This window comes from Leopardus geoffroyi, chromosome C1 (assembly GCF_018350155.1).
Source record: "Leopardus geoffroyi isolate Oge1 chromosome C1, O.geoffroyi_Oge1_pat1.0, whole genome shotgun sequence".
Taxonomy (NCBI): domain Eukaryota; kingdom Metazoa; phylum Chordata; class Mammalia; order Carnivora; family Felidae; genus Leopardus; species Leopardus geoffroyi.
In genome coordinates this window covers 48,533,792-48,549,766 of record NC_059328.1, presented here as the reverse complement: position 1 = coordinate 48,549,766, position 15,975 = coordinate 48,533,792, and the positions used below count along the sequence as shown (strand labels likewise).

General features: G+C 44.8%; 1 protein-coding gene across 12 annotated transcripts in view; it reads right to left on the bottom strand.

Moving 5' to 3' along the window:
- The window catches only part of FGGY (FGGY carbohydrate kinase domain containing), a 419,791-nt gene that overhangs the window by 209,735 nt on the left and 194,081 nt on the right, over positions 1 to 15,975 (bottom strand). For 11 of the 12 annotated variants that reach the window (XM_045477592.1, XM_045477599.1, XM_045477591.1 and 8 more), the window contains one exon: positions 9,247 to 9,375. The exons of the other annotated variant lie outside the window; for it this stretch is intronic. In XM_045477592.1, the coding sequence (XP_045333548.1) occupies positions 9,247 to 9,375 (129 nt within the window). The remainder of the gene's footprint in view (positions 1 to 9,246; positions 9,376 to 15,975) is intronic. 12 annotated transcript variants of the gene reach the window in all.

Here is a 15,975-nt window from a genome sequence, read left to right as displayed (position 1 = left end):
CATTCTGCTCTATTTACTAGGTAGTACTTGTTTGATGCAAAGACTGCACCAAGACAATGTGAAGTCATGGGAAGAAACCCACAGATCAGGGTTTGAGTCTCAGATCCAACCCTTCCTATCCTGTAACCTTGGGCAAATCCCTTCATTCCAAGTGACCATTTGCTCAATGATTAAAGGAGGTAAAAATACCAAGTGGTAGTTTGAAACTGGAAAGTCACCACACAGACGAAATTCATACCAACATTAATTTTAACACGAATCATCAAAACTAATCAGCAAAACTGATCAACAATATTCATAGGCCCTTTAATATTACTGATCCCTCCATGATGCAGTCAAAAAATGGCTAGGCTGCTCCTATAAGCCTGGTCTTATTCCCCATGACTGATGGAGCCCTAGAAAACTGTGCAGCGTTAAGTATTCATTATGAAGTCATTTCCCTACTCCGGGCCTCGACTTTCTCAACCACAAAATGGATCCAGAAACACACCTGTCTGGAAGAATGTGAAACAGAAGCTCTATCTTTTGTTATAGATACATATGTTGGTGTGAGTGTAGGCTCACATAAGGAAGCCAGGGCAGGTAGGAGAAAGCTCACAGTCCAAGAAAGCCTTGGACCTAGAACCCTACTCTATCATTTGTTAAAACGTCACCTTGAGCAAGTTATTGCACTTTGATTTTCCGATGCTACATTTGGAAAACAATGGCAGCTCCCAGCAAGGCTGGGATGTGATGGCAAAACAAAGCAACCTGCTCATAGGTGGCTTAGAACAAGTTTACTTATTTAACAGTCACCGGTAGCATGGACAGTAGCATTACGTGGGATACAACGTATAAGATGGAATACACACACATACCACAATACATATACATGAGTATAGCCAAGCATATGTATACACATGCAATGCGGACACAACTGTATATGTATATGTACACATAACACACATCAACTGGGCGAATATGCCCATTCTTTTCCTGGCCTGGTTAAGTCTGGTTTTACTCCCTACAACCGATACAGTCCCTGACACCTGGAATCATTCCCTTTTCCTAATTTGGAGACTGTGTGGCCAAACAGGGCAAGAGGCACTGGCAGATGAATTAGGAGGCCCAATTTCTAACCTCAACTCTGACGGTAACTTGTCGGGGTAACCTTGGATGACTCACTGGTTTTCTGGGCTTCCGTTTGCTCATCTGCAAATTGAAGAATTTGATGTAGAGCATCTCTGAGTAACCTTTCAGCTCAAAGCCTATATAATCGCCCATTATCCAGAGGAGTGTGGACGTCAAAGTAAAGACGTTACCATTTCAGCGCAGGCTGACGGCTGTACCTCCTGAGTTGCGAGGCACAAGGTGGGTAGGATGGGCTGAGCTGGCTGTGGCCCCAAGGCCCCATAATCCCCCTCACTTTCTGACCACGGAGGAAAAGGCTGGTCTCCCAGCTAAGACCAGTGCTTCGCAGTCCAGAGGAACACAGCGCTCCAAGAGAGCCTCGAGGCTTGGGGACAGGAAACCCAAAACTACTATCCCCCCCTCTTTCCCCTCTGCCCCTCATTGTGGCTCCTGCAGCTGCTAAGGTCCGAGGCAGCAGTGGTTCTCATTAACCCAAACCTCAGCTTAAAACAATAAACTCGAACTCATATTACCAACTTCCTCCTCCATCCTCTGATTCACATCCAGGAACTCCCAGAGCTGCCCCTGCTCTGTGTGCTCAATGACACTGCTTTTCTCCTTCCAGATTCCCCAGCATGACTGTATCTGCTCATCCTTCCCCCTCCATGTCTTACAGACCGGCTGCCTCTCTGGATCCACCTGGATATGCTCCCTCCTGCCTGGCTCTGGGCCCGAGCCTGGGCCTGGCTCCTCAACAGCGCCGGTTTGGTCTGATTTGTCTACTTGGCAGACGCACATCACCACTGCTTCTGACCCTGTGTGCCCAGTGCCGACTCGTCCCGCAGGCTGTCGCCTCTGGGTACCGGGAGACACCTTCTGCCTCATAACCAGCTTCCCGGGTCCTGCCTGATGTTCAGACTCAGAATCCAGGGCCTGGGAATAGGTTTGTTTGTTTTCTAAAGATTCCCCACTCAGATTTAGCCATCTCTGTTTAACTTTTCAAAATCCTCTCAGTTCTGATAGTAATCAATTTACTGATTTACTGAGGACTGACTGACTGACACTGTGGGTCCTATACCAGATGACGGGCATTGGAAGGTGCGTGTGATTTGGTGAGAAATCTGAAATAGATGCAAAGTGTTGCAGATGGGGAGGGATTCAGTTTTCCTAAGAGTGGGGTTAACCTTGGAGAAGTCTCCATGGGGGAAATAATGTTAAGGTTGAGTGCTGTCGCCTAAGTGGGACCGCCCAGGTGGCGAGGAGAGACCACCCCATACAGGGCCAACAGCAGGAGGAAAAAAGGCAAGGAGGCAGAACGTGCATGATGTGTGGAAAGAGGGCGGGTGGCTGGTGCGGCTTGTCTCTCAGTAAGACGGATGGGGTAGCAGTCACCTTGTACCCCGTGCTCTTCACTCTTCACCTCTGTTTTCTTACCTCATAGCTGTTTTCACTTACGAGTTAACTGCACAAAATACATGTTGACAAACTACTAATTTATTAGCCCCTGACTCGGGGCTGCGTTTTGGCTTCCACGGAAGTAAGCTGGTGAAGAGAAATAATATCACTGAGGGTGTTTCAGTCTAGAGCAGACCTCATCCTCTGCCTGACTGACCGGAGACCCACGGCAGGTCATTCTTTGTTGTGAGGCCGTCCTGAGTACCATAGGATGTTCAGCCACATTCCCAGTCTCCACGTGCCAGTCTGACAACCAAAATCTATCTCTAGACATGGCCCAGTGTCCCCTGGGGTAGGGGTAGGGTTAAAATCACCCCTGGTTGAGAAGCACCGGTGTAGAGAAACAGGAGAGCTTTAAGAGTCAGACTCAAGCTCAAATCTCGCCAGGACACGAGTTACATGATTATGGAAATATTCTGCTTAGAACTGGAATTTCTTCATGTACAAGATGGGAAATAACCTCTACCTAGTAGGATTATTGGGAGGGACAAGAGATAAAGTAGGTAAAGGCAAAGGGTCAGGCCAGAGTATTTAGCACAGAGAAGGCAGTAAAAACGGTCAAAATAGTAGAGGTACTAAAAAGAGTAGTGGTTCCAATATATATATTTTTTAAATTAACAATGCTGATGTTGTCACTGCTGGTATTATGAGGAATAAAGCCTAAGTGAAGTTAAAAAGACACAATGAATAAATAAGTTCTACTTTGCCGAGAAGCCATAATAGGGCAAGAAATGTTGTGATTCCATTAGCAGACACCACATCCTCTAGGAATCCTTTTACGGTTCTTCAAGTCTCAATTCGAGGTATAATCTACATTCTTCTGAGGCTCTCCACACTTGGTACCTATAACTATCATTGTTTATTTAATGTTTATTTTCTTTACTAGACCATAGATTCCCAGAGGTCCAATTCTCTCTCATATCCACCTGATGCTCCCATCAACTAGCAGTTGGTCATCAATACAAATTTATTAAAATACTTTTTTTTTAATATTGGTTATTTGCTCAAATGGCATTTGGCTCAAATGGCCAAATTCAAAGGATCCCCTTTTAATAGATACACCATTCCATATAGCACAGTAATTAGAATGTGAGCTCTAGGGGGTGCCTAGGAGGCTCGGTTGGTTAAGCATCCAACTCTTGATTTTGACTCAGGTCATGATCTCACAGTTGATGAGACTGAGCCCTGCACTGGGCTCTGTACTAAAAGCACGAAGCCTGCTTGGGATTCTCTCTCCTTCTCTCTCTCTGCCCCTCCCCGGCTCATGCTCGGTCTGTCTCTCTCTCACAAAATAAATAAACTTTAAAACAAAAAGAATGTGAGCTCTGGAATCAGAAGGAGTAGATTTAAATGATTTACCACTTATTGTGTGGCTCTGGGTAAGTCAGGTAGTCTCTGTGAGCCTCACTGTTTTATTTGATAAATGGGAACACGATAGTAGTATATAAAGTGGCTTTGAGAATCAGTGCTGCTTCTAGACCACTGACAATGGTATTATAGCTCACTGGAATAAACTAGAACTACTACAGGAGGGCATGCATCAGAAGCTCTTTTTGTAAGGCTACGTAAACCAATTCTTCTGCTATTGAAAAAAAGCAAGAAGGGAAGAAAGGGAAGGAAGGAAGGAGGGAGGGCAGGAGGGATTCAAATGTCCTCATTTTGGTTTGACTCTGCAACTCCGATGAACAATTTATGCCAACTCAACACCTGGCAAAAAATCCAGTATCTGGAAACAAAGAGCAATGCTAAACCTAGGCACAGAATCTGCTAACATGATGGGATACAAATGATACCAATTTCCATAGGGAGTGCTCAAACCAAACTCTCTTGCTTCATGGAGAACTGAGCCTGGTACGCCTACCATGTAGGGATAATTGCGTCTGTAATGAGAAGTTATGCTCTCTCTCAGTTGTAACATCCATCCCTCAGGGAGGAGAAAACACTCATTTCTTCACTCACTCACTCACTCACTAAACATGCATGTGTTAGGAGTCCTCCATATGCAAAGCACTGGGATGCAGGTTGCTGGGATATATGGATGAAGTGACACAGTATTTTCTCTCAAAGAGCTTACAACTGGTGAATGAGAGCAAGCTGTACACATAAAACTGGGTGACACATGCAGTAAAATGGAAGCAAGTCCAAGATACACAGGGGAAGAGGAAGGAATGCTTAAGTCAGCTAGAGGGAGTCAGGGAAGGCTCCTAGAGGAGGTGAATCAACCGGATTCAAGATCTGAGGGATAATCAGAAGTTTGTGTGATACACAGAACAACTGAGAGAAGGGAGCCTGAGACAGAAATCGGCTTGTTATTGCCTTTCAGGACAGCTGGGGTGCTGGAGCCAAGAACAGACCTGGAACAAAGTTAATACTATTTTTATAAGCTAGAAAAATATCAGCAGCAGGAGCCCTGGCCAGAACCACCCCCGCAAAGAGCAAACAAAGCTAGTCCTATCTTCTGGCTGTCTGCTGCAGAACTTACTAACCAGCACCTTAAGAACAAAATGTTCTTTAATCTTTGATTTTTATTCCCACAAAGTCCTTCCTCCTCTTTTTCCAGAACTGGAAAAAGCAGGGGTTGAGTGTTACTTGCCTCTTTGATCTTCATCCTCCTGTCCCAGGCTCCCTTGAGAATGAGAGCCCAGGGAGATTTCTCCAAAGCAGAGGGCTGACCCCTCCTATCAGTCAGAACGGAGGGTCCAAGGTAGGTCATGCCGGGTCAGCCCGTGAAGGGGCCATAACTGTCGAAGCCTGTTTGAGGGAGGCTTGGATGGCCTCCAATTCTGACCTCCAAAGCTGAATTCTTAACCTGACATTCAGCAACCTCTTAACATGGAGTTCATTTACCCGTTTCTTGAGACTGCTTCTGATCTCAACCTGTACAAGATCGAAAGCATTGAATCCTGCATTCTGTTCCCAAGTGCCAGGCAAGGAGAATCAGGGCACATTCAAGGAAGGCTGACAGAATCCAGAAGTCTGAGGTTCTTTTCCAATTGCCTGTCCAAAAAGAAGACCATTGTCCTGGTACACACCTTACTACAACAGTAACTCAGAGAACTTCCAATTTAAAAGCTTTTACTTTGGTCAGGCGTTGTGATTTCAGAGTGAGAAAACCAAAGAGAGAAGCCTCATTATTATGTGCCTACTATGTGCCAGCCGCTTTACCTTCGCTGCTTTTCTGCTTTACCAATGCTCTTAACAACCCTGGTGTGGGGGGGGGGGGCGGTGGGGGGGGGCCCATTGCTATCTCTTATTGCAGAAGCGGAAACACAGGAGTGAAGAGAGATGATATTTGGCCCAAGGTACACTGGTAGAGGGAGTAAGAATTTAAACTCACATCTTCAGACTCCACATTCAGTTCCCTTATTAGAGCATCATAACAATAGAGGTCTCCAACCAGTATTGTTAAGCAATAAACATGCAGGTCGGGAAAGAACAGCCAGAATTTTCTCTTCGGAAGGAGTGGCACTCTGTCTGCTCTGTTCACACTATAACCCCCAGCGACTAGACCAGTAATTGGCAGGTTTGCAGGTACTCAGTATGTCTCTTTAGTGACTAGGCAGCTGGGTGCATCAATGACCTTCTCAAGACTCTCAGGCCTGCACAGGGCACCGGCAGGGTGAGAAACAAGAGGCAACGTTTGCTTCCAGGCCTCCTCTCCTCACCAGACATCCTAATTCTGTCATGACTGTAAGAGGAGAGGAGGACGCATAAGGAAGTATACGAAGGATAAAACTTGGTCAAAATTACGATCTTGACTGTCTTGCAGTTGCTGAGAAGCCCCCCTTCCTGTGCCCTTCCAGCCACCACCAGCCCCTAAGCTCAGCCCTTAAAGAATCCAAGGCCCTTATTCTACCTTTCCACGTAAAGAGCTTACTTTTGGAAAACATAAGGGAAACTCATTAACTGAAGAGTATTAAAAGCCTGAGTTAAAGCTTCGAAGGGTAAAATTCCCGTCACAGAACCATCTCTGATTTAGGAAAAGAGGGAGGTCCCTCTAATGGCCTGGATTCCTCCCCGTGGAGCTCCCACACTTTGAGTGTCTACAAATAGCAGGTACCATATGGGGCACAGCAAGTGCTGGGCAGCAGTGAAAAAGGGTGCTTTGGTTCGTCCCTTAGGGAGGTCTGGGGATCTGACAAGGAAACAGGAGTCCTGAAGCCCCTGCAAGGTGCAGGCTTTCTTTCAGCAGGCAGTGGTCCAAGCCAAGTCCTTATCACCTGGCTGGGGGTGGATGGTTGAAACGAATTGAAAAAGCACGATAATTGAAAAAGCACAATGGAGAAAGCTTCCTTGGCCTCAAACATGACACAGGATGTCAGGATTACAAGGGGACAGGAAAACTCCCTATCTACGTAGACCCCGAGTTCTTTCTGTGCCTGCTCAAAATCATGCCACTCCCATCAAAAGAACACACTGAAAAGGGAGAGAAACACCCTTGCCTACACTCAGTATTACCTGTCTGCCATTCCACCGACCCACAGGTACTATTGGCTGTTTATAATTTCTCAGGCATTGTGTTAGATCCTGGACACATAAAAGCGAACAAGGCAGACACATTCATAAACTGATAAGCACTACCCTGCTCCGGAAGTCCATGGACTACGTAGAGGAATCAGATACTGCTTGTTATCCTGTTGCATAAGGAAACATTAACTTCCACTCTACAGGTTAAGGCCATTTCACCTTATTCTTGCCTTAATATGACTGTATTCATTTAATAAATTTATCAAGCACTTATAGGAGCCTGATCCAGGGCTCAGCATAGGTGATACAAGAATAATAATATAATGCCCTCAAGGAGCTCAGAGTCCATTGGAAAAGAGAAGCAGATAAATGAGTAATTACAACCCAGTGTGATTATTTCTCTGGGAATATAATTATTCCAACCCAGTGTGATTATTACCCAGTGTGATTACATTACAACCCAGTGTGATTATTTCTCTGAGAATATAATCTGAGTGCTCCATGGAAGGTTATGCAAAGAACAAAGCGTCTGCTATGAGTCTTCAATTTCAAGTAGACATTAGGCAGTGGGAGAAGGAGAGGACCAATAAACCAATCTGGGAAGAGAAATACACATGCATTTATACAAACTGGATTCTGGAAGCACAAGTCCATTTAAGTATTTGAAAGATAACTCTTGGTTCTAACACAAAGTATGGACCAGAATATATTTCAAAACTCCTTTGACTATGATCCAAGGTAAGAAATTCATTTTCTTCATGGTCCAGTGTCCACGTTCACTACCCATAAAACATAAACATAAGTCCCATAAAAACAGTGTTGACCCTTACTATGTGAGATGTACTCTGATGTTTTCTACTCCAGTTGATTCCACTCTGAAAATCCAATGGTCATGACCTACCAAATTGATAGCATGAAGTCTTAGCCATAATTAAAAAAAACAAAAACACTGTTAGAAAGAAAGTCTAGGGAAAAATATGACTATAGTGGAAGTGAGAGAGATTGAGAATTGAAGAGGAGAGAGGAGAGAGGAGAGAGAGGAGAGGGGAGAGGAGAGAGAGGAGAGGAGAGGAGAGGAGGGAAGGGGAGGGGAGGGGAGGGGGGAGGGGAGAGGAGAGGAGAGGGGAGGGGAGGGGAGGGGAGGAGAGGAGAGAGGAGAGGAAAAAGAAAAAAGAAAAAAGAAAAGAGAAAAAAGAAAAGAAAAGAAAAGAAAAGAAAAGAAAAGAAAAGAAAAGAAAAGAAAAGAAAGACAAGAGGGAAGAAGGGGGGGAAGGGAAGGGAAAGAGAAGGGGAAGGGAGGAAGGAAAAACTGTAATAAGGATGAAGAAGGGGTAAGAGTCATCAACCCCTTCCTGTAGTCCTTGTCTCCCTGCCCGCCTTCCTACTAAAACTCATGGAGGAGACACGCTGGTTTGGCATAGTTTTAAATTCACTGTCCCCAAGCACCATGTCTACGACACATTGAAGTGTTCAATGGGCCTTTGAAATAATAAACGCCTGAATGCCAGATGTGAGAATTATTTAGGAGATAAAATCAAGACTGCACCCACCTAACTGGATATAGAATATAAACCAAAGTATGAAAAGAAATCCATTAGACTTGAGGGTTTTGGAGTGTCTTTAGAACAAAGGCAAAGGTGGTAAGTGTACCACCATCATACGTGCTAGCTGAAGCGCACACATCTCTTTCAAATTCTCCGTAAACCAAAGAACCATCCAGATATTGATTCGGGCCATTTTTTTTCTGTTATTCTGTACTGAAAAAATTAACAAGATTATAAATACTACATGTGATTAAAAGTTTGATAACTCTATCCAAATGACTAACTGTAAAAAGGCTTTTCCTGGGGCACCTGGGTCACTCAGAAGGTTAAGCGTCCAACTTCAGCTCAGGCCATGACCTCGTGGTTCGTGGGTTCAAGCCCTGTGTCGGGTTCTGTGCTGACAGCTCGGAGCCTGGTGCCTTCTTCGGATTCTGTGTCTCCCTCTCTCTCTGCCCCTCCCTTGCTTGTGCTCTCTCGCTCTCTCACTCTCTCTCTCTCTCTCAAAAATAAATGTTAAAAAATTAAAAAAAAAAAAAAAGACTTTTCCTTACTATACCTGGAACCACCAGCCCTTGATCCCTGCTTTAAAAACAGGAAAGGAGTGTCTTAGGTTCCAAGGAATATTCCGTTTGAACACAGTGTTGGTCATGGACACAGGGTGGGAGGTTACCTAGGCCTCCTGCGTGGGCATCAATAAGTGAGGCTGCCACCGCAATTCCAGCAGGAAGTCCAAGGTCTCTGGCTGCCTCTGGTGTGAGCCCATTTCCAAGAGAAGCTCCAGGAGGCAGTACTTGGTTTCCTGAGTAGACATGAGAAACAACAAACACCTGTCAGTTTGAAAAACACAAAAGCAAACACAGGGTTTTCTTAAGGGAACCTCTCTGCTCCCGCCCCTGTCTTCTGCATTTTCTCAACCTCATGAAGACAAAAACCATGCACCCACAAAGAGTCCCTTTGCTCCTTTGGTGACTTAGGTGTATGTCCTTGGTTTCCGTGGGTCACGCTCTGGGGTACTTTACAAAATCAAGAGCTCTAAGGTACTTTTCAAATTGGAGAAAGATTCCATTCACGGGAAATTCCAAAGATATAAACACAGTGGCCTCTTAAAGACCAGTTAAAATAGTCAAACTGTTCCAAATGGGCTTCCTAACACAGCAGCAGCCCTAACAGCATACCTTACGCACACACACACATCCATACACAGTCCTGGGTTAACATATATTCCTAAGGAAGTTGAGAACCTTTACTTGTGTAGTTGCTTCCTGTCAGAGGATAAGGGAGGGAATTATTTTGTTCCAATAAAAAAAAAAAAAATCTCTTCAAAGTTTTTCTCAGTTGGAAACGAGAGCCCAGTCTAAACCTTGCAAACTTAACAAGGCTGCTACTTGCACAACCACAGAATACAATCTGAATGGTGTTCTTTGGAGTTGTGCAATGCAGCGACCCTGATATTTCAAGTGACCTTGAATTCCTGCAGTCAGTCAGGCCTTCAGTTAAGAATTTATTGATTGTCTTGCTTTGTGTGGGCGCTGTGGCGCTGTAAAAGGCAGTCCTTGCCCCCAACCTAGTTAGGGAGATGAGATCAGGACACAAGGAGCCATGTAAGTCAGAACAGAATGAAGAAATCCATCTGTTCTCAGGTGTTTAGCAGAGGCTGAGTCCTCCCCCTCCCCTTGTCAAGAAATTCATAATTAGTGTTTGTGCACCACAAGGAGGGGGTCGGGGGAGATCCACATATATGCTAAGACCTCTCTGAGCTCCAAGATTCTAAGATTCTGAATGTGTGCTCAGTAATTTGCTTGATGCTAAGATACTTACCACTTGTTCGTTGTTCCACGGAGCCCCAGGGCTAGGCTGAGGTGCTGCAGGACTTTTGGGGTGAAGGGGAAGGTGGGGATTGAGGGAGGCAGAGGGTGAATGGCTCACCAATCTCCTCTAATTGGAAACAAAAAACCCTCCACAACACCATTTTTATCCATTTTAGGTAACGAGCTTCATCTATAAATGAATTTGGAAAAAAAAAAAAAAAGTCTGCTAAGAAAATCAAGAGGAAGAAGACTGCAACCGTTGCAATGCATCCTGGAGCTTCACTGTCCAAATTGGTAGCCGCTTGGCATGTGTGGACTAAACGCTTGAACTGTGGGCTGGAAGAACTCAAGGACCTTAATTTTCCACTTACTTTCATTTTAATTCATTTCAATTTAAAAACTGACACTCAAGTCAGCTACCGAAAAACTTTTTAAGGATGTTTGAAACCACTGTGGCGTGCAAATCTACTTTTTGAATGTTAACTGAGGACATCTAAATCAAATATTTACAATGAAGTTTTAGTGTATGTATTGGGAGGTACTAAGCAGAAAATATGCATCAGATGTCAAAAACTTTGTATGGAAAAAATAAATGTAAAATATTCTTAACTTTTATATCAAATGGCATGTTGGAATCCTATTTTGGACATATTAGATTATATTACATTGAAATTAATTTCACCTATTGCCTTTTACTTTAATGTGGCTACTAAAAAATTTTAAACTGTGTGTGTGGCTCATATTATATTTCTGTAGGACAGCCCTGGTCTGGAAGACAAAATCAAGATGCTCCAATGTTGGGGCAGAGAGAAAGGAGAGCTTCTAGCCTGTTTTGAATACCTAAGCCAGCAGAATCCTAAAGGAGAGTGGTGCCCTTCAAGGTAGACAATCTGTCTCTGGACACGATGTGGAGTATGTCACTGTATCTAGGATCTAGCACATAAAAGACAGCATTTGCCTTTACTGAGCATTTCTGTGAGAGGGACTGTGCTAAGGATCTGCTATGCATTTTCTCAGTTCATTGTCACATAATGCCATGTGAAGGATACTATTACTGTCCCCATTGCACAGATGGATGGGGAAAGTCAGGTTAATGAAGGGAAGGTAAGTTCCTTAGAGTCATACAGCTTAAATGTTGGGAGTACAGGCCATAGATTCCACTCCAACCGATGCAAACCTGTGCTCTTATTGGTTAAATTACATACTGGTGGATCTGTTTTTAAAAATTTTAAGTGAAGAAAACAAGAGAAGAAATGACTAAAGAAACAAGAGAAAACAAATTTTTAAAAAATTTTTTAATGTTTATTTATTTTTAAGAGAGAGAGAGAGAATGTAAGCAGGGAAGGGCAGAGAAAGAGGAAGACACAGAAACCGAGGCAGGCTCCAGACCATGAGCCATCTGCATAGATCCCCACGCGGGGCCTCTAACTCATGAGCTATAAGATCATGACCCGAACCGAAGTCAGACATTTAACAGACTGACCCACCCAGGCACTCCAAGAGAAGTATTTTTAGAACAAACATTATGTAGGTTTAAAAAGTAGCATCACTTGGGGGCTCCAGGGTGGCTCAGTTGGTTAGGCATCCGACTTCATTTCAGGTCACAATTTCACGGTCTGTGGGTTCAAGTTCCGTGTCAGGCTCTGTGCTGACAGCTCAGAACTTGGAGCCTGCTTCTGATTCTGTGTCTCCCTCTCTCTCTGCCTCTCCTCCACTCATGCTCTGTCTCTCTTGCTCTCAAAAATAAAACATTGAAAAAAAAAAGTAGCATCGTTTGGAAGTCATGCTCACTACCTTCAGATTTTTTTTAAAGGGTTAATTTTGATAGGAAAGTAAAAATGGGAATGGTTTCACCTTCTTCCCGATCTTCACAAACAAAAAGGCCATGATTTTCATAAAAAAAGGTTCTGGACAGAAGGAGGATTAGCAAGATGGGGAACTCTTGTAAATCTTCTGGGCAGCAGGTAAGAAAGAACCCTGGGCTGGCCAGGTACAAGGGAGTCCAGGGTTTGCAGCCAGATCTAGGTTCAAATCATATGCTGGTGGACCACAGGTAGATTTCTCAGCACAGGCAGCATCTTGAGCAAAGGCCAAGAAACATGGGAGACTGCCAAAAAGGCTGAGTAAAGTGGAACAGAACCCTGGCTGGGACCCAGCAGGGGGCGGAAGGAGCAGATAAGGTTGGAGATGGAAGCCGGCACAAAACAGACACTGTAATCCAGACTCAGGTGTCTGAACTTCATCATGAAGATCACGGAGGGCCCCTGGAGGAACAGTAAGCCAGGCAGTGAGGTGACTGGATTTAAGCATTGCTACAGATCTCTTGGGCAGCATGGCAGAAGACAGAAAGGGGTTAGGGAGAACAGTTGTGATGCTATTTCAGGAAGAGAGAAGATATGAACCTTCATCAAGGTATGGGCAAGAGAGTCGCAGGGACAGGCATGTGCAACAGAAGAGATTTTGTGAAGCAGCAAGTTACAGGTCATGGCAGTTGCCTGGATATGGGAAATATGGCTGATAGGGAGACGCCACGGCTTGGATCCCTGTTAAGGACAGACTTGCAGCCCAGTAAGGGCAGTAAGGGCAGCAGACAGCTTCCAGCTGCCAGCTCCTTCAGGCTGCTGTGCCAAAGTGACGCCTTTCCCAGGACAGCCGCACCTGATGACTTAGCAGAGACAGAGCAGAGGGATTGTGATGGCACCACTCACTCCAGAGCACTCTGCTGGGCTGGGCAAGGGGCATGGGACTATATCACGGCTCAATTTCTCCCTCTGCCTCATCCCCCTCTCCTCACCTTCTTATCACAGATGGCAAACCCTAATAATTTGAGAGAGACCCTCAAACCTGTCTCAGCATCTGCTGCCGGAGAACCCAACCGGGGGCAGTAGGCCAGGCCTTCTCCCCAGCCCACTGGTCCAGGAATGAAAATAAATATGCACAAAGCTTCATATCCTCCTTTGAACTGGAACACAGCCTTCAGGAATAGTCCATCTGGGCCCAAAGCAGGAAGAAGTTTTGTTTATTTAGAGACCGAAAACAAACAGCTTGGCATAAGAGAAGATGATGGAAAAGGTGGGAATCTCTGAGAAATCACCCCATCAGATCATGCTTTAGGCTTATCAGCCAGGGTTACATCTGAGGGACTGGTGGAGCTGTCAGAAGCAAGCTTTAGTGCGCCTGGACAACTTTTCTGGAAATAATCCCCCTTTCGGCTCTTCCTTGACCATAAAATTAAGTTAATCACAGCATCCATTTTCCCAGACTTAATCAAGACCTCACAGCCTCACCACTGGCTGTCTCTCCCAGCCTCTGTTCAGCCATTCATCCACACAGCTTCACAAACATTCAAGAACAATGGTGGCCCCGTATAGTTTTGCCCACCCTGTGGCAACATCGAGGTGCTGGGGTGTATGTGAAAGAGGCACCTCTGAGACTCACACAGTGGTCTCTGTTAACCAAGGCTCTCAGCCCCTCAAAAAGTGCTCTGCAGGTGAAATGTACATGGTATTCCGAGAACGCCAAGGAAGGAGGGGACTGTGAGTTGGCCCTGGGAGTGCAGGAAATCAAGATGAAGGTGACATTTGAGCCTAGTCTGGTAAGACAGGTGGCAGACTGCTGGTTTCAGAGCTAGAATGCTCAGGGGAAATGGATGCCATTAGAGCAAAAAGCCATTCACTGCAGGCAGCCCCGAGGGGCACAGAGTGTTTGAGGCCGTCAGTATGTTGGCAAAAAGGGCACCAGGGAGGAGCCGTGAAGTGGGGACCTCAGGCAAGGCGAGGAGCTCCAACTAAGGCAATGAGGCCCTGCCAGCCAATAGCTCTGAGCACTGAGATTTGTTTTTTAAGAAGATAAACCTGCAGTGGGGAAAGGCTAGAATAGGAAATAGTTTTTTATCTGTAAAACAATCAAGCCAACTGAAAAATGCAGGCTGCAAAACATTATGTAGAGTATGACTTCATTTTAAGAACAACAACAAAGAGGGTAGATGGACCATTTGTAAAAATACATTCCTAGGGGGAAAAAAAGAAAATTGCTTTTTCCTGGATGAAGAAGTTATTATTTTTTTTTCTTTTTACCAACCTATACTTTCTAACTGTTCTGCCTCGAACACACATTTCTTGTGTAATTTTTTTTATAGGTGTTTTTCCCTTTAAATCAGGGTAAATAAATGAGGGCACATGTATTCAGAAAATTCCTACAAAGCCACCAAAATGAATGAGGAAGAATTAGGGTCTGAATTCGGAAAGAAGTTCAAAATACATTTAGCAAAAACATCAAGACACAGAATAGTGTTCACAGTGTGATCCCATTTGGGCATTTTATTCAAGTATACAAGAATGGAAGCATGTATATTTCCAGAAAAATCCTAAAAAAACATGCAGAATGTTGTTAAACAGCAGGGATGGGGACCCAGTGTGGGACACTCTTCTCTAGGATTTGTGCTTCCCCTATACCGTGACCTTAAATTTCTTTTGTGATCAAAACAAACTAGACTAAGTTAAAAGAAAAGCAAAATTAAGAAGAATACCGTGCACCTTTTCCAAACCCTGTTCCTCAGCCTGAAGGCAGGAGAGGCCTGAGGACAAGGACACTTCAGCTATTTTCTTGGTTTGGCTGGCTTCTGTTCCTGTGAACACACTCTCATGTTGGGGTATAAAAAAGCAATCGCTCTGAGGGTTCGTGGGCTCATGTCCACTGAACTCTTATTCAGACGGGCAGATTCAGTGCGAGTGGTCAAAAGCTGGAGCCTACAATTATCTGGTGGTTGCGGTCCCTCCTCACAGGCAGGGGCTACTATTACACCAAATCTTTCCCTACCAGTTTTTCAATTATCTATGACTAATGAGCACTTTGGGAACAGTTTCAGACACACACATAATCCTCTTTCCTGACGTCAGCAGCAGAAATTAATGACTGTGTGGATTGCTGAGAGACAGAAAATGCATTATAATGGTCAACAGAACTGTTATCCTCTCCAGGAAGAGGGAGACGGGGGAGGGGTGTTGTATTAACTGGAAGGTTCAGTGTTCCTCTGTATTTCTACAAATGGGGATGAAACCCAGGGGAAGAGTGGGCTCAAAGTCCCTGGAAATGTCAGAAAGAGGTCTGGGCATGGGCAGCATGAGACCCTGGTTCCTCTGTGTTTGCCACTAAGGGCACTGGTTCCTGCTCAGTTTTGCCAAGGTCAACAGGCCAACTGGACTGGCTGGAACGGTGCTCTCACCTGCCCTGCCAGCAGAGAGGCTCTATGAGCGCTGCGGGACTGAATCCACTGTCAATCTGGTTTAGGAGTGGGAGAACAAAACCAGAATTATCCTTTTGTACTCTCCAGTGATTATCTTAAGAGCATGTGGTGATGTATGTAAGTTTGCTGTTTCATGCAGGCATAGTATGGGCGTGATTTTAAAGATGGTTACAACCTGCTCCGACTCTGGTTGAGCTCCCAAATTAGCATGAACCCTCCCCAAAGAAAACAATACCATCATGTGTATATGGCTGCCAGTAGACTGGTTATTGATACTTTTAAAAGAGCTGAGGGGTGCCTGGGTGGCTCAGTCGGTTAAGCGTCTGACTTTGGCTCAGGTCATGAT